The sequence below is a fragment of the Fomitopsis serialis genome, assembly GCF_022376445.1.
Source record: "Fomitopsis serialis strain Sig1Antser10 chromosome Unknown B0H18scaffold_19, whole genome shotgun sequence".
In the NCBI taxonomy this organism is placed as follows: domain Eukaryota; kingdom Fungi; phylum Basidiomycota; class Agaricomycetes; order Polyporales; family Fomitopsidaceae; genus Fomitopsis; species Fomitopsis serialis.
In genome coordinates this window covers 271,411-297,017 of record NW_025954979.1, presented here as the reverse complement: position 1 = coordinate 297,017, position 25,607 = coordinate 271,411, and the positions used below count along the sequence as shown (strand labels likewise).

At 54.5% G+C, this 25,607-nt stretch overlaps 10 protein-coding genes and 1 non-coding gene across 11 annotated transcripts; 3 read left to right on the top strand and 8 right to left on the bottom strand.

Moving 5' to 3' along the window:
• Positions 1–1,006: 1,006 nt before the first annotated feature.
• B0H18DRAFT_1117313 (uncharacterized protein) lies at positions 1,007–1,663 on the top strand (the record flags this gene model as incomplete). The annotated part of the gene is made up of 4 exons (XM_048033558.1): positions 1,007–1,054; positions 1,114–1,257; positions 1,319–1,587; positions 1,642–1,663. The coding sequence occupies 4 exons, from the start codon at positions 1,007–1,009 to the stop codon at positions 1,661–1,663; spliced, it is 483 nt and encodes a 160-aa protein (XP_047895587.1).
• Positions 1,664–1,881: 218 nt separating this feature from the next.
• Positions 1,882–1,973, top strand: B0H18DRAFT_t72. Its single transcript has one exon. It is a non-coding gene; the product is annotated as a tRNA-Leu (tRNA).
• A 319-nt stretch (positions 1,974–2,292) lies between these two features.
• Positions 2,293–6,169, bottom strand: B0H18DRAFT_873747 (SNF2 family N-terminal domain-containing protein; the record flags this gene model as incomplete). Its single annotated transcript, XM_048040311.1, has 19 exons — positions 2,293–2,427; positions 2,482–2,540; positions 2,593–2,629; positions 2,688–2,714; positions 2,768–2,997; positions 3,046–3,184; positions 3,236–3,326; positions 3,375–3,629; positions 3,684–3,829; positions 3,883–4,024; positions 4,076–4,123; positions 4,173–4,326; positions 4,422–4,876; positions 5,019–5,159; positions 5,211–5,282; positions 5,338–5,427; positions 5,484–5,931; positions 5,987–6,043; positions 6,091–6,169. The coding sequence occupies 19 exons, from the start codon at positions 6,167–6,169 to the stop codon at positions 2,293–2,295; spliced, it is 2,805 nt and encodes a 934-aa protein (XP_047895586.1).
• Positions 6,170–7,182: 1,013 nt separating this feature from the next.
• Positions 7,183–9,879, bottom strand: B0H18DRAFT_906002 (MFS general substrate transporter). The gene is made up of 13 exons (XM_048041499.1): positions 9,339–9,879; positions 9,122–9,286; positions 8,985–9,062; positions 8,867–8,937; positions 8,737–8,816; positions 8,440–8,677; positions 8,238–8,389; positions 7,794–8,185; positions 7,712–7,738; positions 7,646–7,652; positions 7,468–7,595; positions 7,377–7,412; positions 7,183–7,320 (listed from the first exon to the last, which is right to left on the bottom strand). The coding sequence occupies exons 1-13, from the start codon at positions 9,615–9,617 to the stop codon at positions 7,285–7,287; spliced, it is 1,689 nt and encodes a 562-aa protein (XP_047895585.1). The 5' UTR covers positions 9,618–9,879; the 3' UTR covers positions 7,183–7,284.
• B0H18DRAFT_996143 (chaperonin Cpn60/TCP-1 family) lies at positions 9,879–11,986 on the bottom strand. The gene is made up of 7 exons (XM_048045391.1): positions 11,907–11,986; positions 11,756–11,856; positions 11,472–11,634; positions 11,362–11,414; positions 10,512–11,307; positions 10,098–10,442; positions 9,879–10,045 (listed from the first exon to the last, which is right to left on the bottom strand). Exons 1-7 carry the CDS (start codon positions 11,919–11,921, stop codon positions 9,965–9,967), a joined length of 1,554 nt encoding a protein of 517 aa, XP_047895584.1. The 5' UTR covers positions 11,922–11,986; the 3' UTR covers positions 9,879–9,964.
• A 325-nt stretch (positions 11,987–12,311) lies between these two features.
• Positions 12,312–14,188, bottom strand: B0H18DRAFT_953467 (uncharacterized protein; the record flags this gene model as incomplete). The annotated part of the gene is made up of 7 exons (XM_048042192.1): positions 12,312–12,514; positions 12,676–12,875; positions 12,962–13,021; positions 13,284–13,445; positions 13,536–13,794; positions 13,867–13,889; positions 14,097–14,188. The coding sequence occupies 7 exons, from the start codon at positions 14,186–14,188 to the stop codon at positions 12,312–12,314; spliced, it is 999 nt and encodes a 332-aa protein (XP_047895583.1).
• Positions 14,189–15,286: 1,098 nt separating this feature from the next.
• B0H18DRAFT_996135 (WLM domain-containing protein) lies at positions 15,287–16,927 on the bottom strand. The gene is made up of 5 exons (XM_048045390.1): positions 16,854–16,927; positions 16,698–16,824; positions 16,482–16,582; positions 16,130–16,423; positions 15,287–16,077 (listed from the first exon to the last, which is right to left on the bottom strand). The coding sequence occupies exons 1-5, from the start codon at positions 16,875–16,877 to the stop codon at positions 15,394–15,396; spliced, it is 1,230 nt and encodes a 409-aa protein (XP_047895582.1). The 5' UTR covers positions 16,878–16,927; the 3' UTR covers positions 15,287–15,393.
• A 181-nt stretch (positions 16,928–17,108) lies between these two features.
• Positions 17,109–19,852, bottom strand: B0H18DRAFT_996133 (uncharacterized protein). Its single transcript, XM_048045389.1, has 8 exons — positions 19,080–19,852; positions 18,947–19,056; positions 18,618–18,893; positions 18,451–18,565; positions 18,268–18,409; positions 17,918–18,241; positions 17,747–17,888; positions 17,109–17,506 (listed from the first exon to the last, which is right to left on the bottom strand). Exons 1-8 carry the CDS (start codon positions 19,458–19,460, stop codon positions 17,332–17,334), a joined length of 1,665 nt encoding a protein of 554 aa, XP_047895581.1. The 5' UTR covers positions 19,461–19,852; the 3' UTR covers positions 17,109–17,331.
• Positions 19,853–20,131: 279 nt separating this feature from the next.
• B0H18DRAFT_996127 (splicing factor 3B subunit 10-domain-containing protein) lies at positions 20,132–20,889 on the bottom strand. The gene is made up of 5 exons (XM_048045388.1): positions 20,859–20,889; positions 20,757–20,799; positions 20,672–20,695; positions 20,595–20,616; positions 20,132–20,543 (listed from the first exon to the last, which is right to left on the bottom strand). Exons 1-5 carry the CDS (start codon positions 20,859–20,861, stop codon positions 20,399–20,401), a joined length of 237 nt encoding a protein of 78 aa, XP_047895580.1. The 5' UTR covers positions 20,862–20,889; the 3' UTR covers positions 20,132–20,398.
• Positions 20,890–24,058, top strand: B0H18DRAFT_996117 (Sec1-like protein). Its single transcript, XM_048045387.1, has 20 exons — positions 20,890–21,062; positions 21,130–21,195; positions 21,342–21,360; positions 21,450–21,622; positions 21,675–21,779; positions 21,827–22,010; positions 22,049–22,065; positions 22,107–22,218; positions 22,242–22,288; positions 22,337–22,378; positions 22,402–22,426; positions 22,474–22,496; positions 22,520–22,547; positions 22,610–22,685; positions 22,715–22,775; positions 22,824–23,086; positions 23,139–23,230; positions 23,260–23,301; positions 23,352–23,453; positions 23,504–24,058. The coding sequence occupies exons 1-20, from the start codon at positions 20,904–20,906 to the stop codon at positions 23,611–23,613; spliced, it is 1,746 nt and encodes a 581-aa protein (XP_047895579.1). The 5' UTR covers positions 20,890–20,903; the 3' UTR covers positions 23,614–24,058.
• A 5-nt stretch (positions 24,059–24,063) lies between these two features.
• Positions 24,064–24,689, bottom strand: B0H18DRAFT_173768 (uncharacterized protein). Its single transcript, XM_048036964.1, has one exon. It carries the CDS (start codon positions 24,457–24,459, stop codon positions 24,106–24,108), a length of 354 nt encoding a protein of 117 aa, XP_047895578.1. The 5' UTR covers positions 24,460–24,689; the 3' UTR covers positions 24,064–24,105.
• Positions 24,690–25,607: the final 918 nt, after the last annotated feature.

Below are 25,607 nucleotides of genomic sequence, written 5' to 3'. Positions count from 1 at the left end.
CACGGGCAGCGGGTTTCTGATACGTCGCGCCGGCGTTATGGCCGGGGCCCTGCTAGGGCCTGTCTCGAGGGGGACTGGAATGCTCAGACCTTAGCCCGCTCGCGAGGGGGGCGCGCTCCGGGGGCAAGGATGCGGCCTGTGCGGGGCGAGCATCGCGGCTTTTGCACTGTCGTGTGGGGGTGAGGAGAGAGGTCTTGCGGTGGATTTTGATTTTTTTGAGGGATGATCGGGGTTTGAATGGTGCGATGGCTATCGGTGGCTGAGGCGGATTGGGTCCAATTCAACGTCCATGTCCATCGCCCACTGCTTCGTTCCTTTGCGCTGCTCGCAATATGCGCGAGCGCAATGGTATTGTGAATGCACGATGCCAAGTGGACACAAGCTGGAACAAGCCAGAGCAATGATCGCGATTTCACTGACAGAAACGTAGGCGTCATGCTCCTCACGCGAAAGAGTGAAAACGTTGGACTGACGCCAGCTCTAGGGGTCTCCTTTGGGTCTCCTTCAACAAAATTACGACCAAGAGGGTATCACTCCTCTCCAAGATCTCTCTAGGAGCAAATGTACGTGTGTTCAGAGTCAATGTTGCAGTAACTCGCGTCGGAGCACCCCCGCCACAGACGCGTATCTCCGATCATTCTCCGCTCGAGGCCACGCCATCGACGCGTCGCACCGGCAGTCTCTCCGAGTCTCTTGCCATAACTCTGTTACATGTACACTGCGCACTCATCGATTCGTGTGACCACTGTGTTACTCAGAAACTCCCATGTCTGATCAAACATTGAAAGGCATGATCTCCCTTTTAAACAGAAGCATCACAGAGAAAATGGTCGATTACACGGACGAAAACTTTCACAAAGATGTCTTTAGTGAGGACACACATACCACCGCCGAGATTTCTAACCCAGATTTTGCATTGAAGACCATTGTAACCTAAGATCGTGCCGCACGTACCGCGAACAGCTGCCCCCCGCTTCCTGCCCTCGTATATGCTATCCGCAATATCATGAAGCCGACCTTCCTGCTAGGCCACACACTCGAGTTGCTCACCCTCGTAGGACACGTTAACATCGTCCGCAAATTGCTCTGGCTAAAGCGACAACTGAGCTCAAGTGGAACGATCATTATCGCAATCACCCCGACCCAGACGTCTCGACGCTTTCTCGTGCCCAGGAAGAACGCCTGCGGAGAGTGACGTTGCGTGCGGACGAACAGCAGGAGATGTACAGGTCCATCATCAATACGTGTTTCGAAGTGGTGCGTGTCTCGTCTCAGCGACGCTCGCGCTTCTAATACCATACGGGCCATGCCCTCGTAGGACATCCACTGGTCACTCTGGCACGGTTCTTCGGAAACGTTCTGGTTGAAGATGCAGACATATTTCCCGGGCCAGTTCTCCGACCAGTCCGACGACCCCGATGCGCTTGCAGCTGAAGTGGAGAGACTGAGCCAGATGCACACCTACAACTATGATCTATCCGAAGAGGAGCGACACGACACTCGGGGCACGGGCCTTCGCTGCGCCAAGTTCGCGTACGATGCAGCGAAGTACATGGAAGATCCAGCAGCATACTGTGCTCAAGTCGGGTGAGTGTCCGGCTCATTATATGCGGGAGAATTCTGACTGATGTGGGGGTCTAGGGTCCCGTGCATACTACCATAGACACTTTGTTTCCGTGTCCCGACACATCCGCTGTAGTGCGGACAGCGGACGTGTACCTGGACGCGTGCTCGAGCTGGTCGCGATACAGGAGAGACTGTTCGGTAAAAGTGACTGAGGGTGTTGTGATAATGACTATGGTATGTGCTCGCTCTGCGGAGACGTGTTGTATGGAAGCGACAGTCGTGTGGTCATACAGCTCTACCAGAACTCTCGTGTAAGGCAAGATGGCCGAGCGGTCTAAGGCGCTGGAATCAGGTCACATGAAAGCAATCCAGTCCGAAAGGGCGCGGTTCGAATCTCGCTCTTGTCATATGTCTTTTTTTGCCTCTTTCTCTATGAAAGAGGTCGAACACCCTCTCGGGACACGAAGAATGCAATCCGGTTTGACCCGCATAACCCACGGAAACACGGCACAACGTAGTATTCATTCAATCCTGCCTACAAGCAACACCGGAACACGCAGTTGACATGGACGTAAGAGGAGTTGCCACAAGAATGCAGAGCAATAGACTGAAAGCTAACATGTACCTCGTTATGACTAACGCAGCTGCACGCCGAAGTATGCGCACGGTGGCCATCCGACGGCGGTAGCAACTCCATATACTGAGCAGTAATTCAACAATGTTGATCTAGATATCAAACATGATCTTGAGATTCTCAACACTTTCCGGATCCCCCTCTCTTTTGCCGCGGAATGCTTCCTTCACGATGGCAGTCTTGCGCTTTTGTATCTGCAAGATACGGCCTTCGATGGTATCCGAGATCTGGAGCACGTTGAGCAACCGCGGCGAGACACATGACATCAAACAACCACTCACGATGAAGTGCTTGACGTAGACTGGTTTCTCCTGTCCGATGCGGTGGACGCGATCGATGGCTGAACGCGATGTTAATGACAACAAACCAAGACACAACACAAATCTATTCACCCTGGTTCTCAGTGGCTGCATTCCACCAACAGTCCATCTAGGAATGAATCACTGTGTCAGAAACCACAAGGCACTGATGTCTTTCAAACACATACCATGAAGACATGGTTGGCGTTCGTCAACTGGCGATGCATTCGATGAGACCCGGATAGACAGCTTGGAATTGATCACTCACGTTGAGACCGACGCCTCCTGCTTTCAAGCTCACAATCAGAACTTTCGGAGCCTGAGAAGCAGCCTTGAAGCCCGCGATGGAATCGTTTCGCTTCTTGACATCCATGGTACCATCGAACCGGTACCATGCCAGACCCTCTCGTTCCAAGATGGTTTGTATCAAGTCGAGGAAGCTCGTGAATTGAGAAAAGACGACCGCACGGAAAGACGAGTCTTCGCTTTGCAGGCGTTCTGGTGGCGATTGTTAGACTGCGCAGTGAATAACAGAGTCGCACTCACTGAGATTCTGCAGCAGGGCTTCGAGCTTAGTCGAGGATCGGAAGTCGTTGCGTCGCAACGTGACCGCTGGACGCGATGCTTGCGGCTCTTTGCCTTCAGCTTGCGTTTTCGATCGAACAACCTCGATGAGATCGCTCTCCTGGAGTGTATGGTCAGGAATGGGTCGATACGGGTGGTCGGCATCGCAAACCTTGACAGGGCCGCGGGAGCACGTCGGACATCGCCCCTCCTCACCCTTCTCTCGACAAGTCTCGATGAATGCGATGATGCAATCCTTGCAGCTGCAAACGGCGTCAGGAATTTACACCTACACTTAATGTTCAACGCACCTCTGGTGCAGGCAGTTTGGTATGATAGTAGGCGTGTCCATGACATCGAAACATATTGGACACTCCCTCTCTTCTTCTCCCTCTAGGTTCGCGAGTACGCCCTCGGCGAAGACCTTGTTGTCGCTCGGCGAGTTGTTGCCCTCGTCGAACTGCTTGATGAGAGCATCCACGTCCACTGCTCCCGCACTCGATGCCTTTATCCCCTCGTTGTCACTAGAAAGCACGAGATTGGGGTGCAGAACCGCACGGCGTAGCCTGCCGTAACAGATCTGAGTCACACCTCGTCCTCAATACTCTCGGATCACTTACCGCATAAGCATGGCCAAGATGTGTGTGTAGTTTCTGCTGACAAGCCCCTTCTCAATCAGGTTATCGAAGTTCTTCTTAGCATCCGTATACAATGAGTCGTAGATCTTCCGTTCCAGCGGCGAGAATTCCAAGTTCTCCACGACAATCTAAGCCGTCTGCAGTTAAGTTCGAAGTCACGTCCATGCGCGGGTCAACTTACCTCTTTCGGAGGAAGTTCGACAATCTTCTTTCCATCTGTGTCGAGCATGTTCTTCTCTCTGCGCAACAAAACACTCTCGAGGATTACTTGTACTACCTCGACTGCCTTGGGATCCCGAGCAAGGAAGGGCAAGGTGATAAACCTGACGAGCTGTTATCACTATTCCCCCGGACCATGATACGGCGTTACGTACGAGCGGAAGAAAGTGTAGTTTGACCACGGCGTAAAGTCCAAGAATTTGCTGGGGGCGCGTAAGCGCTGTAGAAAAGTGGCAAACAAAGATCACAAACAGTAACGAGTAGAGGTCCTCTAATCTGTTGACGATAGGCGTTCCTGTGGCAGCCCATCGCCGTCGCGCACGAAGAGCATATACTGCTTTGGCGGTCTTGCTCTGCCGTGACTTACAGTGGTGAGCTTCGTCGAGAACAACACCTGTACGCAGATCTCAGCCTGCAAGAACGAGCACATGATATCATGACCTACGAAGCCATTCAACTTGCAACAACTTAATGAGAGATGGTAGCATTCAGATCAATGACGATACTTACTTTCGAAGACCGGCGAAGTACCGCTACCGTTTGATCGTTCCGACTTAGAATGTTCCGACACTAGCGTCCCGTAAGAGGTGATCACTACGTCGACCGGATTGTGTCCGCTCAACGCGGCATCCAAGTCTGTCCTGTTCTGGCTATGCCACACCAAGACCTTCAGTGTCCCTGGCTTACTCGATCTTTCCAGTTCGGAGGACCACTGCAGTAGCAGAGAGGTTGGTGCGACGATTAACGTTGCCGCTGGCCCACGCTCGGGTTGTGTGTTTGGATCGTGCTTGACGGAGCGGAAGGCGTTGTTGAGCTTGAGCTGTCGCTTTTTGCTGGCGTTGGCGTTGCTATCCGGGGCGGGGTCTTCGGGTCCTCGAGAGGTTTGCATCAGGGCAGAAAGCATGATAGTCTTGCCCATGCCCACTGATGTATAGTCAGCACAGTAATGTTTAGTCCTGACATGGCACATACTCTCTGCGATAATCGAGACGTCGTGGCGTCGGTTAGCAGTGACACGGACATAAGCAGCAAGAGTACATTACCATCACTGCAGGTCTTGTTAGCGTGAACACTGGTCGCGTGAGTAAGCAGACGTACGCAAGGATACCTCCTCTACACTTCCTTTCCGCCTTCGGGAACTGTAAGCTCAATTCGCCAGAATACTCGTTGAAGTAGAACGCTCTGTCATCCGCAGTCAAGTCGATGACTCCGTTATTAGGTTCAAGTGGGAATAGATATCTAAGCACCGTCAGCTAGGCATATTGATCTAGTCAGATGCATACAACTTACTCCTTCCATAGAGGATGCATTGAAGTCTCTTCACGTGCGGACGTGACGCCTGTCTCGATGGAATGCATCCAGCTGAGGCGGCAACAATATCAGCGAACGTACACAAATGTTGCAACTGACCGCTTACTTAAGTGCCTGCTTCTGGTAACCTCGTAGGGTCAAAGTGAAGGTGTCGGCTGGCTCCATCTGTCCCAGCTGTCGATCGTTCTGCTGTGCCCTGAGTAGCATTGATCAGCATTTTGTACTTCAATGGATCTACAATTCGTACAGTACCTCTTGTAAATGAGGTCAAGCTCATTGTCAGACAGCTCCTCGCCCTCCTCTTCGACTTCCACCTCCTCGCCGTCACCGACAAGTTCGGTCTCCTTTTTGGGCTTGGACTTTTCGTTCGCCACATGTCTCTGCGAGAGCATTTCCAGGTCCATCTGGTCTAGCTTACCATGGGGTTTCCGTGTGAAGTCACTTCCTTTCCGAGGCTTGAGGTCAAGCACCTTGAACATTTTGAGTAATGCCTGCTTCCGCTCCCGAAGCATCTGCTCCTCCCCGGTTTCTTTTCCTTCGTCAAACATTACGCGCTCCTTCTGTTGATCCTCTGCGGATGTGCTCGGTGCGCGGAAGGCGGAAGCCTTGATGTAGATAGAAAGGGAGAGGATGAGATCGGCACCAGAGTGGAGTGTAGTAGGGCAATCGACGACCGTGCTTCCGCGGAAGTCAACGATATCTTCGCATATACGTTCGTGAGCAGTTCAGTACATGGGTCATGTTAACGGACGTACCAAGATCCAGCAGTTTTGATACCCAAGATGCGACGTCCTGGGGCAACCGTCCGAACTCTAAGCACCTATTAGCTGAGTGCAGGATACAATCGTTGTCTCCTCACCGAATCCCCTCATGTTGGTCAGTCTGACCACCGAATCCTTTTTCTTCTTCGTCGCATTTGCCGGCTGCGGCTTGAACATCGTGGCTATGGATATTTGCTTTTTGCCAGCCTTGTTCTTGCCATCCTTGTTTGAGCCACTCTTCCCCTTCGTCTGCCTGGAGCTCGCAGGGGTGTCGTCCTCAGGCGAGTCTCGTTCAATGCGAACCTCGTCGCCCGACTTCACATATCCCGACCCTCGTACAGTGCTCCAAGCATTGGGCACGAGAAAGGAGCCTAGGTAAGACGAATTGAACGACGTAGGTGCCTGATTGCTAGACAGCGACAGCTTTCGCTTCTTCTTTGGTCTTTCCTCCGGTTGCTCTTCGATTGTCACTGAGGGAGAGCGCGAATATGTCTGGGCTTCGTGGACGCCAGAAGATGCGCTGGAAACGCTCGAAGCTCTGGGAGGCTCGTCCAGTTCTGGAATATCTATGTCATCGGAGAGGTCTGCCATCGCATGGTCAAGTGCAATCCCAGGAAGCTGAAGAGGCGCGTTTCCATTCTCTTCCTCGTCGTCACTGTCAGCGAAGAAGAGTGCGGGTTCCCGTGGTACATTAGTATCTGAGCTCGACGGTGCCTCAAGGGTATCCGCATCGTTTGCGTGATTTTTCGTGCCATCTTCGTCGTCAGAGTCTGCAAAGAATGGTGGAGGAGCGCCAGTTAGCGATTGAGACATGTTCTCCAGAGTCCTCAGTATGCGAAGTAAGTTAAGCGACGCGGTCAACACGCGCGCCTGTGGACCACCTCCGCCACTGACGCGTTCAGACTCCGCCCCACGATCGCGATCGCGACACGGTCACGTTCAATCCGTCGCGTTGACCGCCACATGAAGGTGTACTTAGTACGTTCCTGCACTACGACGACAGCGACTCGGTTCTCAAGCTCTGTCCACTAACACTTGCATCCTCCGGCGGATACGTACTCTCTTAAACCTCAGCTTGACAAGGCACCCGTATGTCTGGTCCGACCTTCTTCGAGACGATCCGACGAGCGTGAAGGACACGCACAATCGCATGGGAACAATCTAAGCCATACACCGGGGACGCCCGGTCCGTCTATTTTATAAGTACAACCATAGAGTCTACAAGTCCACGGCTGAGAATACTACCCAGAGCGTTTGATCGAGGCGACGAAAGGCGGCCTCTTGCGCGGTGTTTAGTACACGAAGCGGAAGTTGAGTCTTTGGTTGCCCTGTAAGAAGCAGTTAGACATATCCACGGGAAGTACAACGGGCCCGAATAACATACCTTGTCAGTCGTCTTATCTAGGTATTCTTGTTGCTCCTAAGGCGGGTCTCTCTCAGATAGTACTGTCGAGGAACTCTGAACGGGTACTTACCTCAGGCGTCATCGACTCCCATTTCCTCTCCCTTCTCTTGTTGATGGTGCGATAGAACAACCATGTCAAGACGTAGAGAGCTATGTTCATGCAGGTGATGGCGATCAAGTCTATGTTACCGCGTCGATCTATTACGTGTCAGCATGACCTACGCAGAGAACCGGACAAATCGACTCACAAAGTGGCTAAGAAGTACGAGAAGTGTTAGTATCGGTGTAGCAAGACACAAACGAAGACTACTTACCGCATCATCGGCGCGATAGATATACGACTGTAATCCCATATGAGCATCGGCAACAACATCGAAGAGCCCAAAGAGCACTCACCGATACCACGCCGCCCGCCTGCACGAACATATTATACACGGAGGCTGACACTGTCCTCGTCCCAACTCCGTAAGAGTTCGCGGACGCCCACGCGACTTGAATTGGGTGCACATAGGGATATCCAGTGATCAACGTGACGACCGCATAGTAGACCCACTGCGACGTATTCTCGTTGAACTTGTACAGCGCAATGAGCAGCGGGAGCGCCCAGAACTGGAGGACCACCGAAGTGCCGACCCGACTGTCGAAAACCTCACTGAGGTAAGAGATGAGAAGGAGTAAAATGATGCCCAACACGGTAGAAGGGATGGTGAGAAGATTCGCTTGGGTTGTGTCGAAACCAAGCTGGCGTAGCGTCAGCGTCAGATAGGTCTGTGGGGGGTTCACGGGGACTAGACGGTGACATGAGCATGTCGCCATAAGCAAGTGTAGAAGAACGCTCACTCAAGTGCACGAGACCCAGAATATAGAGCGGCCACATTCTCCAGTCCGTCAAGATCTTGAGAATTTGCATAACCGAGAGACCTTGTCGATTGTGCATATCCGACTTCGCAGGATCGTCTCGTAGGACTCGATTGACGATAATGGTCTCCTCGCTGCATGTAATCGGTACGCAGCATAAACCTCAATAAAATACAACACGTACCGCTCAGTAAACCATCCCTTTGGTCTATACCAAGCCCTCGTTTGCGTAGGGCTGGGAGGCATCATGTAGAAGGAGGCCAGTCCAATGAGAAGCGTCAAACCGCCTTCAATCAGAAACATGTATCGCCACCCAGCCTGCCCTCGGACGCCGTCCAACTTCAAAATACCTGTAGCAAGGAAAGCACTAGCAAGGGCGGCCACGTAGTTAGAGACCCAGAACCACGCGAGCCGCATCGTGACTACAGGCACATAATGTGAGCATGTGAGCAGGAGACAGAACCGCCGAGCGGTGACTCACGTTCTCTTCTAGTGTAAAAATAGGACAGGTAGAGGATGACATCCGGGATAAAGCCTCCCTGCATGAAACCGAGAAGGCAGCTATTTCACGAATCAGAGATCGGCATATCTATAGGCAACGAAGCACTTACCGTGTCGCGAGGAAGGAGCCACGCCCCGTCAGCCAATACTGGGCGAGGGACACGATGCTCCACAGAACCATCTATAGGCAATGAGCAACAACGTAGTTCGCTGAATAAGGTCGCTCACCTGACTGGGAATCCAAACGTCGGGACCGATCCTCTTCGAGACGAGCTGCGAAGGAAGCTCGGCGATCAAGAAGCAAACCTATGGAAAGACATACACAGTGAGTATATATAGAATACCACCGCTCGTAGGCAACGTACCTTGAATAACATATTCCCCGTGTTGAAGTCGTTAGTCGTCATGCCCAAGTCTGGCAAAAAGTTGTCCGTGTTGGCCTGCGAGATGTTCGCGCGGTCCAAATCCAAGGCGAAGAACATTAACCATGCCCAGACCATTATAAGCCAGTCAATCTTGCGAACGAGAGGCTGCGATTCAGATGGTCAGACGAGCCGATCTATACGCGGTAAGCACACCTACAATCTCCTCCCGCCATGTCCACCGCGCAAGGGGGTCGAAGCGGTGCGCGCTCTCGTAAACCGGGGACGGTCTGTACATGTCGACTGTAGCGGGATCGTCGAACACAGACGGCTGAGTCGCGACGCTGTCCAGATCGCGCTTCGACCGACGCCATAAGCCACCCTTCTCTTCGATCGGCACTCCGAGCGAAGGGACTTGCTCGAGACTGACGGAGCTGCCAAGCTTGCCGTCGCTGTCCTTGTCGGAGCCCGCGTTGAACGTGCGGAGTACGGTAGACATATCGGCAGAAGCAGAGCAGCCGTTGAGCGAGGATCGTCCGACAGACACCTTCTGGGCGACAGGTTGTACTTATACTCGCGCGCGGGCCCCGCATATCCGTCAAGGGTCCGTTGTTGAGCATGGTGCTCCGCATTACGCGGTCATGCGTTGGAAGCACACCAGCGATAAAGGGAAGAGATGGTCGTAAGCTCTTGCGTGGATTGCGTACTTCTCGTGTTGATGGCGTTATGCCCTTCAAGACGCGCCTCAGTCGCGGTCACATGATCACTCATGAACACTGCAATAGGTCAGAACTAATGCTCTCGGAAGCACTATTGATACAATACTATTCGTGCAACTCTAGTCTTTCACCGCCGAGGCATCCCCCGACCCCGGCCCCGCAACGCGCGCTGAGCCGTCCCAGGAGGTGCTCTCGGACCCGTGCCCGGCTGCCGGAAAAGCTCGTCAGCGATCCAGCTTCGAACTACACGATCCACTCACAGCTTCGCTTTGTGGCCCGCGAACCGTCTCGTCAATGCTAAGAATCAGGCACGCTGCCTCCGTGGCGCTGCTGATTGCGTTGACCTTGACCAAACTGGGCTCCCAGACGAAAGCCTCCATGTTGTCCCGCACGCCTTCAGGGCCGTCGACGTCAACACCATGCCACTTCTCGCCATTCGCATGCTTCATGCGCAGCTTGTTCAGGACGTCCGTGGAGTCGAGACCAGCATTATCGCAAATTTGCCGAGGAATAATTTCAAGCGCCTTGGCAAAGGCGATCATTACGAGCTGAAGCTTGCCAGGGATCGATAGAGCGTGTTTGCGGATGTGGGCGGAGAGATCCATCTGTCGAAAGGTACACCCCTGCGTTAGTACACCCGGATCCGGTAACAGCAGCGGCCGATCCATCCGTACCTCGATGGCGCCTCCGCCAGCGACGACGTCGCCATTCTTGACGGCGCGTTTGACCACCATGATGGCATCGTGCAGACTGCGCTCGACCTCTTCGATGAACTGCTCCGCACCGCCGCGCAAAATCAAGGTACAAGTCTTCGCCTTCGGACATTCTTCGAAGACATTGTACCTCTCGCCTCCGATCTGACGCTCCTCGAAGCGTCCGCATGTGCCGAGATGCTCACGCCTAATATCCGTGCAGGTGGATTGGACAGAGCCGCCGACGGCTTGCACAACTCTCTGCAGGTCGCCAGCGGGAACACGACCAGCGCAAAAGATTTCGCGGTCCGCAAACCATTGAGTCGCCAAGTCGCCGATGGGAAGCTTGCTCAGCACGACCTTAGCGCCAGTCTTCTCGATAGCCTCCAGTTTCCTGTAGATGATCTCCCACTCCGCGTCCACGATCGCCTGGTAATCGGAGACAGCCTCAACACGGACCTCCGCATTGTCCTTTTCCGCCTTGAGCTCGAGCTCGACATTCAGGCAGACGATCAGAGGATTATGGAAAGATTTTGGCTGCTGCTCAGCACCCGCATACGTGAACGTCTTCTTGAATGCGACACCACTGATGAGAAGCGAGTCCTGCATGCCGCCACCGGGAATCTTCTTCACGCCGATGAGAGACTCGTTGAGGTCCTCCTGATCGAGACATTGTACAGCGTCAACGACCATTTTGGAGAAGAAGGGCTTTTCTGAGTGGATAAGTTTTGAAGACATTGCGGTCGATGCGCATTTTAGGAGAAGGGAACGGAAACTTCTACAGTCGTTATATCAGCCTCTGGCGCATACTCTAGAAGAATCATGTACGCACTCTGGCTCCCCCTTATCAATCGTGACCTGAATGGCTTTTATGCGATCCAGCGCCTTGAAAACACACATGGTATGAGGCGACGCGCATAATGTGATTGAATCAATACTCACCAATTGACTCGCCTGACGGAATCCCTTCATGATGATCTGGGGGCTTACACCCTCCTCGATGTACCCCCGTACTTCCTTCAACATCTGCGCTGCCAGCAGTACCACGCTGGTCGTCCCATCGCCAACCTCAGCGTCTTGCGCACGCGCGATGTCTACGAGCGTCCTCGCAGCGGGGTGCACAATATCCAGCAGCTTGAGGATCGTCGCGCCATCGTTCGTGATTTGCGCCTCGCCACGTTCGGAACAATCAGTTGTCCATCCCGCGAGGTCCGAGGGTGCTCGACAGTGTCTCGGCGATGGCGAGGCATGCGGAGATATTCGAGAGGAGCTGGGGCTTGCCCTGTGAGGTATCCGTGCCCTCCTTGAGGAGGACTACGGTCGGTTGCTACGGACATCAGTTTACGTGGTCGGAAGACTCGTGGTATATGTACTCACCATAGCTCGTTGCATGGTGTCGGACTGTACAAATCACTGGCCAGACCGAAGCTTCAAGCTCTACGCAAACGCGTAATTTTGGATCCCAAAGTGGCCTCCGTGTTGTCGCTTGTTTGTCGTGACCAGACGCGTCAGTGGCTGAGATCCGCGTGAAGCGACACTCAACAATCGTCGTCAGTTGGGGTCCACAAGCTAGGCGTCAAGGCCTCACGCCTCATGCTATTATAGAAAGGCTTGCAATGTTCTGTGCAGACAGTCCGACACGGTGCCGTGAAAGGCGAGATGACTTCAGGTCTCAGTCTGAAATCCGACCACAGCCATACACACCCGAGAGCAATGAATTTAATAAAGCGGTGAATCACAAGTATCATATCCAGAACAGCAACTAGAGACAGTAAACACTACTCAGTGCGTCACGACAGCAGCCTTCGACTTCGCACCACCCTTCGTCGAATGAACGCTTGCCCTCCTCTTCGCTTTCACCTGAGCTCGGTGCTTGGCCGCCTTCAACCTCGCCAAACGGTCATCAACATCGACGTACGCGCCGCCGACATCGACGAACTTGATGCTGGACCGACCAGTCGATGTACGAGAGCATGTACCTCCTCCTTGGGATGAGGGATACGAGCTTGTGCATCCTTGCCGTCGGCAACGGCTTCGCTCGGCTCCGATCTTGCATACGTGCACGCTCCAGTTCACGTAGGACAATGGGATCCTGCAGATCTTCAGCGACCAACTATCAAGAGATGGGGCCGATAGTGCAACATACTTGGCCTTCGACAATTGGTTCCCAAAAAGCCGTTGATACCGGTCTCGTGCACGGTCCTTGTGGCAGAGCTCGCAGCATCTGCCTCAATGGCATCCTCACTCAGCTCCACTGTAAGCTTTGTGAGACCTCGGTTCGTAATGACATCTGAGACTCCGAGTATCTCTCCATGCCCGCTTGGAAACCGGTTTGCAGGGCTTGTTCTGCAAATAATTCATCAATGTCTTTGTCTCGAATCGAACTGAATGCGAACAGTTCAGGTGGGATTGAGAACGTTATAACAACACACCGGGCGATGTAAGGCACCACAGTGGTCTTCCAAACTCGCGAACTCATCCACCCGGCATAACTGCATAACATGGGCTAGCAGCACTCACCTCCTAATTCCGCCATTCGGACCAAGCAGGAGAATGGGTCAGTGTTGTCCTGGCTGAGGGTAAAGTCTCAAATACCTGGCGGCGCATCAGTACATCTTCTAATACGCTGCAGAACAGGAGAAAGATCAGAAAGGTAAAGTTTGTTTAACCATGTGTTTGTCTTAAAGACTAATCGATTTTGACTCATCATAGCACCGTGTGCAGTGCACAACAGCAATGAGAATGGCGACTAACCTGTCTCCAGCTTTCCTCCAGACCCGCAACCTCAAAATGGCATCGACGCGTTGTATGCTATGCCATGTCGTTCCGAAAGCGTCCGCACATTTACAGCTCGGGATCGAGTAGGTACTCGTTGTAGATCCGTTCACGGAGTATCCCAGACACAGGCGTAGGCGGCTTGAAGGACGGGTTCAACGGAAACGGCTGTCCCATGGCACCACGTCAACCGCGGCTCAACATCTGAGCGATGAAGACGAACTCAACTACTTTTCCACCAAGCCAGTTGCGGGCCTGACTGGGTCCTTGTACAGCTTACCCGTCGTGTTCAACCATCTTGAGAAGTCAGGGTCCTTCTCGTCGGATGACTTCTTCTTTCGCTGAGCGGCAGGAAGAGGAATGGAGGACTCCGATTCTTCCTCTTCAGATGCACGAGAGGTCGCAAGACCGCGACTACGGCCGAGTACGGACCATGGTGCCGTGTCCGGCGAGGAGCGACGGTGCGCAGATGAGCGAGCATTGGCCAGCGCTGGCAGAAAAATCCAGAGGTGGGTCTGCTACTGGGCACGTGCAGCTTCAGGGCAAGCACGCACGCGCGCACCTGCCGCCACCGTCGCGTCCAAGCTCAATGCAACAAACGTTGAGCGATCGCTTATGATACTCAATGCCCGGGGAGCACTTGGACCTCACGGATCCCCTCTTTTCTGTGTGCGGGGATATGCATCCCTCTCGCCTCTGCGACTATTGTCAACTCTCCCCGGAATCCACTTCGAAGAAGCCCATGACTTCTTCCTCAATCGCTTGCTGCTCAGCCCGCACTTCCAAGCTTACCCACCCTCAAACGATATCAAGCCCTTTTCTGGAAATGGGCCATCGGAAATTGGACGCACTGTTGGATGGGCAGGTGAGCTTGACCCAGTCATCTAGCACTGTGAGCTAACGTTTGTTCCTGCAGGACGCTGAGATCGACGACCGCCTATACAACCACCTAGTCGACTTGATTCAAAGCTCTTCATCGTGCGTCTTCCCTAGCTGATTGAACTGCTGTCTTGAAATCAGCAGCGGATGTCAGGGACTCAGCCACCTTCGGAGAGCTATGTCACGTATTTGTGGAAGAGTCCCGCGCGCCGCGCGCTTCCATATTTCCCGGAGTTGCCAGTGCAACTCTCCTAGAGTCTCGTACTCTCATCGAGAGGGGGACCACAGGACTGACAACTTGGACGGCTAGCATCACATTGGCAGAGTTCTTGATCCTACATCCAGGCAAGCCTGCTGTCGCATTTACAATCCCACGTAACGGCCAACCTCTTTGCAGAGCTGGTTCAAGGCCAACACGTACTCGAACTCGGGTGCGGCGCAGGCTTTCTTGGGATCGTCGTAGCAACGCTCCAGCAGCAGTCAAGTGCTACTACAAAAGATGTTCACGACCGCTCCGCGCTTCGGTTGACAGACGTGACTCGGCCGTTCTGAAGCGCTGCCAAACAACATACAGCTACCATGCAGTATGTCTTTCACTTCATCAACGTGACCTGCCTTACATAGTGATTATAGACATATCGTCCGTTCATCCGAATGTACACTACATACGGATGGACTGGACGGATGCAGCTGACCCTGTCGCGCGACCGTCGCTCGAGGCACTAATTCGCAGGATCGATGCGGACGTCATCATCGGGGCAGACATAGTGAGTCCAAGGAATATGACGACGCATATAGTGAACTTCCCACAATTAGGTGTTTGATCCTGGGATCATCCCTGCTCTAGTCGACACCCTGTCGCTGGTCATGAGTATCGGCAAGTCGATGGGCAGAGATATCATAGCATACATTGCGCTCACCGTCAGAAACGAGAAGACACACTCGCAATTTGTGGGTGCGGCTGGTACGTACTTGACCTCTCGTGCTCCATCTGTGTCTGTTATTTACTCTGTACATCTAGAACGCTCGCTCCAGTTGCTAGACATCTCAACTGAAATGGACGAGCAAAGGTTACTAGGGGTGCATTCAAATGAAGACCAAGAGGTCAGATTATATCAACTACAGTATAGTACTAGTGAGACACCGAATGTACCATAGCCCGGCAAAACAGCACAGCACAGATGTAATATATCTGAGAGAAATGCAGAGTCTAACTTTGAGTTTTGATACTCCCACAGAAGCTACAACTCCAGAAATCATTCCGCATGCCCGCCTCGCCACACAAAGTGCACGTCCATCCCTCGGTCTCAGGCTGAACCCGCTTCACCGAACGGTTGTTAGTGGGACGAGGGCCGTCACAAGCCAGGCAGCGGGGGAGTTCTGCTTTGTTCATGAGCGTGCATTGTGGACAGGCCCATTCACCGACAGAGTGCAGGGCACCAGGGACGCCGTCAGTTTGGCGAGGACGATCTGCATCGGCCGGACTGGCAAAGTCGCATGCCGCGCAATGGGGCAAATGTGCCTCGTTCACCAGCGTGCATTGTGGGCAAGACCATTCCGTAGGTACGATCTTGGCGGCAAGAGCGGACGTGGAGGCCGCTGAAGACGCGACTTGCGTGGTTCTGCTGCGCTTCAAGTTCGCAGATGACGTCTTGTCCAACGGCCGCTTCGTCGCATTCCTTGCTTCGTTGATCGGATTGGATGCCTTAGATGGTCCCGCAACAGGTTGAGGTCCATCCACAACCTCGACGTCCGAGTCTGTGTCCGAGTCTGATTCTACTGTGAGGTCAATCACCCTATTGACCACGCTCTCTTTCGCGGCCTTCTCCGCTTCCATTTGTGCGACGGCACCAGAGGCGCAGGCTTTCTCGTCACGCATGCGTCTCTCTGCTGCCTACACCGCTGTCAATACACACATCATGACAAACCGTCAGATGTGAACATACCTCTGCAGCCAACTCGCGGGGAGACTTGTTCACGGTACCTCTTGCGCCGCCCAACTTTCCCCCTCCGCCTAGAACGGCGTTGATTTGTCGCCGCTTCTCCGCCGCGTCGAGGGCTCGCTGGCGCGCGAGATGAGGCGGCAGATTGTGCGAGACATTGGTACCAAGTCGTTGGCCCTTTGTGAAGAACCCTTCACCCGCGTACCCCGACCGTTTGAGCACGGCATACTCTTCTTCTAGGCCCGCAAGAAACTTGTAGAATTTCTCGTCATGAGGTCCGTGTACGTTATGCGTGAGCTTTTCGTGAGGACTGGATGAGCATAGTGATGTCACGGGTGGTAGATACGCAGGTTACCTCGTGCAGCATAGTGTGGACGATGTCCTCCTCGTCATAGAAGGTATCGGGTGCATGTGCCGGACGCAATCTCAAGAGAATCTTTTGTCCTCCGTTGATATCTGGTTCAGAAGTCAGGGTCCTGATGACGCTGAGCACAGTTGGGACGTACTGAGACCTTGATACATGCATCGTGTCAGCCATCTCAGGACCAGCAGCAAGGTAGATTCGGCGTACCTACTAGATTGGGGCTTTCTGGAAAGAACTCGGAGAGCACGGGCAGCACCCAGCCGTGCTTGCGCATAATCGGCTTCACGAGGGACGCGATGCGCTGGAGCATCGGCAAAGCCTGATCTGCCTTTGCCTATCCTTGAGATGTGTGAATGATTGGACAAAGGTATTCATCGTATTAGACATGACCAGAGACGCAGTAGGATTGAGCAGAGGTGATGTAGGACCGCACTGGCAGCCTGAGCGAGCTAACACACGACCGTGACAGCCTCGCGACGCGTTTATATGAAGCGCGGTCACGAGCACGACGCGTCAGTTCTTCGCTGACCAATCGCTGACGCGTCTCTACCCCGACTTCTTCGGACTCGAACTTACCAGCAGCTTCCCGTCAAGACGTCCTCCAGCGAGGGCAAGCAGTAAGGATATTCGTCAAATAATGCGTAGAACTACAACAAGTGTATGCTATGGTACAGAGTGCGTCTATGTGATAACTGCGAGAGATCTAGCGAGTGTGCATGGAGGTCGTGCAAGACCAACGATAGGAACTTGAAGGAGCGTAGAATCGCACAATATCGGCGATAATTAGACTAATAACGAGCAGGAAAGGGGGAATCGTGCAAAAAACATCGCAGACGAACTTCTATAGGTTGACCACATTGTAGACTCTGATCACGCGCACTTCTATTGCCCTCTCTGTCTTGGTCTTCAGTTTGCGAGGGCTGATGGGGTTGGATGACGAGCGATCCCGCCCTTGAAATGAGGGCGAGCTTGAGCCGAGTCGCAGTAGCGGAGTGAGGGGCGACGTTTCAACTTCTCTTCTCCATTCGCAAGCCAGGGTAGTCCATGGGCCAGTTGAACCGCTTCCGTCTGAATCTGCATGATCATCAGAGATTGGTCGATACTGACGAGGGCACGGAGTACTCACTGGTCATATTCGAAGAAGTAGTCATTGACCTCATCCTCCGAAAACAAGGGCACGCCATCTTCGCCGTCTGCTCCATCAGTAGGTCGTCAAGGCATTCTTGCAGGAGAGCAAGGTATGCATGTTCTTGCACGCATGCATCTCTAGCTCCGTAGGAGAGAACGGAAGGAGCTTGTTCAAAGAAGTCGGGAGTAAGATGAGCCCAGGCGGTTGGTACGGTTGGGGAGCCTTCGGCGGCTTCGAGGATTCTCCATCTCCAACAAGCACTCTCAGCGCTTTTGATGTCGATGTCGAGTCGAAAGACCGCAGTCTCGCGGGCTCGTCGGTATCTGCACATCGCCGTCGCTGTGCCTCGGTCGCCTGACGGGCCGCTTGGTGCTCTCCCGAACGTCGCCGCCATCCACGAATTCGCGCGAGGGTACTCCGAGGCGGAACTCATGGGCCATCCGCGCCTGGCCGCGACCAAAGAAGTGCTCCAGCGCGTGTGTCAAGTACTGGTGTGTCTCCGGCGCGTATTCATACTTGTCTACGAGCATGCTCTTGAAGATCTTCTCCAGCTCCTGCGCTGCCTGCGCACTGGAGTCGTACTCGACATCAGACTGGGACCGCTTGTGCCTTTGCCTGGCGACTGAGGTCGCTTGGGCGGGGAGGAACCCAAGAGCCTTTGGATGGATTGGGCGTCGTGGCGAGCGCTCAAGAGCTCTTGCCAGAGGTTTGGGGAGAAGTCAGGGTTGATAGGACTAGGGACCTGATAGCCGCGCATTTCTAAGATCGAGGGGATCCGCGGGAAGAACAGCTGGTCGTCAACAAGTTCGAGTCGCCCGCCAGACAGAGGACGCGTTTGATCTCGAAGAACACGAAGTCCCAATCCAAGTAGGGGATGACGAGCGTGAGATTCGCCATCCGGACGAGATCGAAACTACCATCTGAGAAGGGCAGACGGTGTTTGAGGCTATAGCGGCCACTGTCAGCAACCAGCAGAAATACGGAAGTGAACGACGCACATATTCCCGCGCACGAAGGTGACGTTTCTTGGTGGCGCCTCTCCTTCACGCGTGCTTGAGACGCGCCCATGGTCGTTGTTGTACAAGTCGATGAGGTCGAGCCCTGTCACATGCGTGCCTGCCGACCTCCATGTCCGTGCGGCGTGCAGGACCCAGTGGCCCTCGCCACATCCAAGGTCAAGCACATTCTTAGGCGGTCTCCTGCCGTAGTCGTGGAAGGTCGGTGAATTGATGTTCGGATTGAGTCGCCGCAGAAGTTCAAACGTATGGTAGTCGCTGTAAGTCGCTCGTGTCAGACAAGGATCACTGTCGGCAAGACGAGCACTTACCTATCGAGTGCAGTTGGGGAGTACGACTGCATATAGGGCACCTCTTCGATGCTGAACGGATGATGAGGCATGCCATACCGCTCGACCGTCCTGTTGAGATCCGGAAACGCCTGTGATCTTGTTCCGATATCACCGAGGACGTCTCACTAGCAGCGTTCTCCGCAGACGAGTCGTCGCACAGACTCTCGACCTCACCAAATGAGACCAACGTGGCCGTATCATCCGTCAGCGAGGAACGCCGGCTGGGGCGATTGCTCTTCCGTCCGAAGGTGAAGGAGTTGTGGCGGCCCCATAGCCGATTCTTCTTGAATTGTGTAGGGCTGCCGCTGCCGTTCGAAGGTGCCGTCCACAGGGTGTCTTCGGAGTTGACGCTGTTTGTGCGCGTCAAGAGACTGTCTGTATGCGAGCGCCCGCTTGCAGGACGCGGCGATATCGAGGGAGGCAGCGGGGGCAGAGGTCGATTGAAGATGTCGGGAGTCGACATCGTACGTGCGAACTCCATGTTGAAATGCATAGCAGGGAAAAGACCGTAGAGGGTCGCCACAGTGAGACAATAGCCAGTAGGCACTGCGCGGCGGACGTCTGCGTTTGAGGTCACCAGCGCAATCTGACGGGGTGGGATCGAAAGAGAGCCGTCTCCTAGCAGTGGCCGTAGATATAGGAACAGAGGACTCTTCGCTTGGATGATGTCGATAGGCGCTTTAATCTTAGCCAAAGCAAGGCCACGAATGCGAACCGAGGAATATTCACTTCGGGTGTGCTTTGTGTTAGGAACAAAGAGCGCGGGGCAAAAGGATACTGTGTGGCCACGAGATCAGCTTAATATAGAGAGACTGCGCCACCAGGACGTCAGGGTCAAAGCGCGTTGAGTACTTAGCCTTCATAAGCCAGACAAAGCGTCCCGACTAACGGGCTTGCCGCTGCGGCGCCATCCATATGTGGCAGCAGTCGTTGTGGCACCGCAAGTGGGGGACCTCTGGTCTCCAAGAGCACACCGCCAAGACGGGCCGCAGTGCCAGCTGTCAAGAGTCAAATGGGCAAGGCCACGCCGCATCATTGTCAAAGCAAGGATAATACCCAGTGCTTCGATTTGGCGCCCGATGGTAGCACGAAGGCTTTTCCTGATTTGGAAGTTGGTAAAGGGGTCCACGACTGGCTGGCACAGCCAATGGGAGAATTATAGCAAGTGCGTTGGATAGCATTGAGGCGTCACTTCGTGCTCTAGAATGGATATGTGCCAGAACTAGAATTGTACGTCAACGGAGTCGCTCTCACATACTATAGCCACCTGTACCAGGGTCCCCGCTAGCTTCAGCAACCGTGCGCAGTTCGAGCGTGAAGGTCATGTCACGCGCTGAACAGTGCGCAGCATCGCTTTCAGTCATCCTTTGCTGGAGGCGGGCCGCAAGGCTGCAGCATGCGCTACACAAAGCTGGTCAACGTGTTTCCCAGCTATCCAACGCACCCAGAACGCACCTCGTCATCTCGAACTTCACCCGTCCACCGCTCTCCATCAGCGATGGCAAGGTACGAGGCAAGCGGCGGGTGCCCCACAATGGAGGAGAGGGTGTCCCGGTGCTGGTGCGTGAGCCATTCGCTGCGGATAGGTGAGAACGCACGCACGGACACTCAGTGGACAAAGACGTACTATTTCGTCAGATCGGCATGGCCTGAGATAGAGTGCTGCGTAAGAAAGAATGACCGAATATCTGAGTAGGTTCGTACCTGTGCCGGTGTAGCGAGCGTGCACTGTATGTAACGGCCTTGTCAGGGTGCCTGTCCAGCAGAAGAGGGCTTGTGAAGTACTCACAGTGCTCAAGTTGAGTGTTTGCGGTGTACCTAAGCTCAGACGACTGTCAACTATGGGTGAGCGAGCTAAATTCCCAGCCTCAGTAAGACTGAGATGACATACCATGGCAAGAGCAGAACGATGCTTTGGCGCCGTCGGCGAGCGCCCATGCGATCGCGTCCACGGACGCGTCGGGTCGGTGGCGCGACCCTGCGGCAGCGCGGTGACCGTCCACGCGCGCATCCCCCGCACCCCATGGCTACACTCACCGCATCGACGTCCGGCGACTCCTCACAGCAGATTAGCGAGGCGGAGAATCTCCTGGACGTTTCTCCCTGAAGGAGCAAGCGCGGAAGGGTTGGTAGATGCACTGAACTCTGTGAATGGCGCGAAGACTCTCGTGCTGGACCCCACCTTGGCCGGGCCTCTCAGCTTGGTGACTGAGGTATCTTTGCTTAAGGTATGCGGTCTGTACCTTGTACGGGATGCGAGGTGCTCATCCTTGCGTTGCCAGCACCATGGAGTCGACAAGATGTTCTGGCTTGAACCGGGCCTCTTTCTGCAACGACTACGAACATCGTGTACCTGTGTCGTCCGCTCGTGAAGTGGGTCAAGCTCATAGCTGGTAGCTGATCTGATGTATGAAGCCTCGAGGATGCTGAAATGTCTCGGGACCCAGAGCAACTCAAGCGACATGCCCGGGAAGCCCAGAAGCAACATATACGCTGCTCCTGGTCCCCCGTACCTCGACACTTGTCACCCGGATACTGGAGGAAGAGGGCGTCCTGGGAGATATCACAATTTCTTTCTATAACCTGCAGTTCATACCCATCGCAGAGGACGTCATCTCGCTGGAGAACGACAATGCGTTCAAGGAGCTATGGGTCGTACGTTGGCGTTCTACCCTTACCATCGAAATCCACTCAGTCCGTATCACAGGACGGCGACGAGACGGTGATATACAACTCCATGCAGGCTCTGGATGGTCTGCAGCGTGTGTACGGCCCGTTCCCTCGAATAGTCGGTAAAGGCGACTATGCCTCGGTACGTCAACGCCCTCCCGCATGACCACGTCTCTTACGAGTACATAGCGATTAGCGAATCTCCTCCACCGAAATCCACCGACGTCCAGCCCGAGCACGAGTCAGGCCGCCCAAAGCCCCATCGACTCCCTGATCATCATCGACAGAGGGGCGGACATGATCACGCCCCTGCTCACACAGCTGACGTACGAAGGTCTCATCGACGAGTCGTTTGGCATCAAGAATGTGCGTGGTCTCTCCAGTGTCATCAAGCTCTGCTTCTGACTGTAGATACAGCGCATGTCGAGGTCCCAGCCTCCCTCCTGGCCCCACCGCGACCCCGGGACAGCCCAACGCCGCTTCATCAAGTACACCGCCAAATCCAACGTCCACACTAGCGAAGGAGAAACAAAAGAAGCATCATCTCACCACAGCGACCGACCCGCTCTTCGTTGAACTGCGTGACTTGAATTTCGCCATGTAGGCCGGAAGCTGAATCAGGTCGCACGACGGTTGGACGAGGACTACAAGGTAGGACTATGGCCTGGGGTGCACAATAGTTGCTTATGCCTGGACTAGCTTAGGCACCAAGCCAAGACGCCTGCGCAATTGCGGGACTTCGTAAACAAGCTCGGTGGCTGCAGTCTGAACATCAGTCCCTGAGACTTCGTGAGTATCGTGGGCCTATGTCTCAGTCATTCTGACAGTGTTGTCAGATACTGGGCTATCTGAGATGCTGGTCCTCTGACGAGAAACGACCAGTTCAACAAGTCGCTCGAGATTCAACAAAGTCAGTCGTTCTATACAATATCCACAGCGTAGGCTGCATGGCTGACTGGTCCGCTTGCGTAGATCTCCTGGCCTCGTATGACATCCCTGCGCAACTGACCGCTATCGAGGAGTTGATAGCACAGGGGCAGAGATGCAGGTCGTCGTCCGGCTACTGTGCCTCGCCAGCATAATCAGCGGCGGTATCAAGGCTAAAACGCTAGAAAACATGAAGCGTGAAATTCTACAGGTACGTGCTGCTCCTCCCAGTGAGCCACTGACATTAAATGATGCGCAGGCCTACGGGTACAACCTCCTGCCACTGCTCCTATCATTATCCGCGCCCCCATTATGCATCCTCCTCCCGACCCCTCTGCCACCCTCCGCCCAAGCCACTTCCGCAGCGACCAAGTACCCTTACGCCGCGCTGCGCAAGTCCCTCCGCCTGCTCATCGAGGATCCCGACAACGTCGACGACCTCGAGAACGACATCAGCTACGTCTACTCTGGATACGCACCCATCAGCGTGCGGCTGGTCCAGTGGTCGCGCAGAAGGGCGGCGTCCTCAGCAACCCTGCTGCGGACAGGGAGAAGAGGGCGAAAGACGGGTCAGACGGGAGCAAGCTGAAGGGTTGCCGTCACAGAAGTCCAAGCGCACCCCATTGTGGTGGAAGGGCTTCGAGGACGTAGCAGCGAGCATACCGGGTGGGACGGTCGACATCGTCCAGAAGGAGCTGGAAGCCTGGACGGCGCGAGTGCGACGGCCTCGTCACTGAGTGAGCGAAATTCCAGCGTTTTGTGCGAGTTTCAGGCTAACGGTATACAGTCCTGCCAAGGGACACACCTACGACCACGCTCGTGTTTTTCCTGGGAGGGTGCACATACACGGAGATCGCTGCGCTGAGGTGGGTTGGCCGGCAGAACAAGGGTAAGTCATTCCTTTGGTGCGGTTGGAGTGGCTTACTGAGAGGTATTCAGGGCGCAAGTTCTTGGTTGCTACGACAGGAATTATCAGCGGTGCGAGCCTGATAGAGGGAATCGCGGGTGTCGACCGTGCTGCTGCGCATTCGAAAGATGCTGCGCTCTAGTGAAGCCGGGAGGGGAGCTCTGCCACGCGCAGGGGGAGGCCGATAGGCATTGTGTGGAACTGGTTGCTAGTATTAGGCCATTATCTATGTGCCAGGGCGTGCTAGGGCCCATATGGAACTGTCGCGGATCGGTTTGCTCTCTCACATTTATTTGGGCTAGCCTTCGTAGGATGTTGCGGAGATTCGTCTGGGCTGGGGCTGCTGACCTCCCGTGACGCGACGCGTCGTTGAATAGCGGTCTGGCGACCGGGACCCCGGCGAACTGATCTTGGCCCCGGACGCACCGTGCGACTGTCCTCCGGAACCGGCGCACCCAGCAGAATGAGACCGGGTAGCACGTGCGCAGCGTACTGCCCAACTAGCTCGCAGAGACGACCGTTGATCCTCCAATCTCGACGTGCATGGGCCGAAGGATTGTGGATATGAGTGTCGAGATACAGCAGTGTCTGCAAGCATGGGGGCCCATTCGATCAGCAGAAGAGGTGTCCGCCATTACGTGGCCGGAGTGGCTGGGGGCAGGACAGCGGGGAACCGCGAGGAAGCGTGTTGAACAGGACTAAACCCGTCATCGCAATTTCTGGGCTCGTATAAGGCCCCTGCGCTTCGACGCGATGTGTCACCCTCTCTCGTCCTGCAACCACCCCCTCGGCCCACTCCAAGGCCTCTTCCTATCCTCCCCTGATTTTCGAGGTTGTCAGTAGCCGGTCCCGTGAGGTTGTCGAGCCTGGAACTGATCCAAACGTCATTGCAGCCTGATAGCGACCATGGTTGCAAGACTGCGCCGCCCGACACAACCAAAAAGACCACGGTGGTCAAGAAGCGTACGTGCAGCGTAGTCTTTCGCATAAGACATGGAATTAAGACGTTGCATAGGAAAAGGTGCTGCAGGTGGTAGGAAGAAGCTCACGGAATTCAACAAGTTCATGCAGACCGAGGTTGCTCGTCTGAAGGAGCAAGATCCCAACATGCCCCACAAAGAGAGGTGCGTGGCCACATGCTCACCCGCGGAGCGTGTGCGCTAACACGACGCTGAAGGTTCAAGCTGGTAATCGAGAACTGGAACAAGAGCAAGGGCAAATAGGTACTCGCCAGGCTCTTATCGCGGTGTGCTGCAAAGCACTCGTCCGTTGCACCACACTTGCGCTTCTCGACGGGTCGGTTGTTCCGTCTGTATTCCCCGCAGGTTAGGACCTCCATGTTGCTTCCATGCTGCCTTTCCCCGCTCGTTTCTTGCTCGCTCTGCTTTCTCGACCCGTGCTCGCTCTCGACAGCTCGTTGCGCTATGGGACCTGACTATGCGCCAGTATGGCCCACGATACCATTGCGCACGCTAGGTAATATTGTACAGTGGTTATTCCAATGTGTATGAATATGCGATTGTGCCAGTTTGGTCGACTTGCGTATGGATGCGAGGCCAAATTTTGCGGGTGCAAGGAGGTAGGCGGAGGTCTGTCTTGATCTTCCGTGATCCGTTGACTGCGAGCCAAGCCAGTGTTGGCTTGTGTCGCGTGCGTCGGTTGAGGCCTTCGAGCGACCGACGTCTGCGGGCGATGGATGTGTAGCAGGGAGACGGGTGGCGGGAGAGGGCTAAGGCGTGATTAGATAAGAGGTGACCGCATTGATCGCTACGCCGTTCCGAGGCTGTCTCCTCTTTCCACCGTTCCGGACGACCATGCACCAGCTGCCTGTCCGTCCTGGTGCAGCACTCCCACCCAGCCCTCCTTTCTAGCTTTCATCCGTCTTCTCGCTTTCTATCTTCCACGCCGATCTGTATCACTATCTGCACCGCCCACTCCCGCACACGCACCACGCACTTAGATTCGCAGGCTCTCGCCATGAGCCGTGCGCACGACATCGATAACGGCGAGCCTGAACCTCTCTTCGATTTTGACTCTAATGAATCGCTTAAGGGCCTCTATCACCTCGAGGCCCCTGCGAGGGTCCCCCAGTCCTCCTCCTCACGCATCTCAGACCTTACGGACATGTTGTCAGCT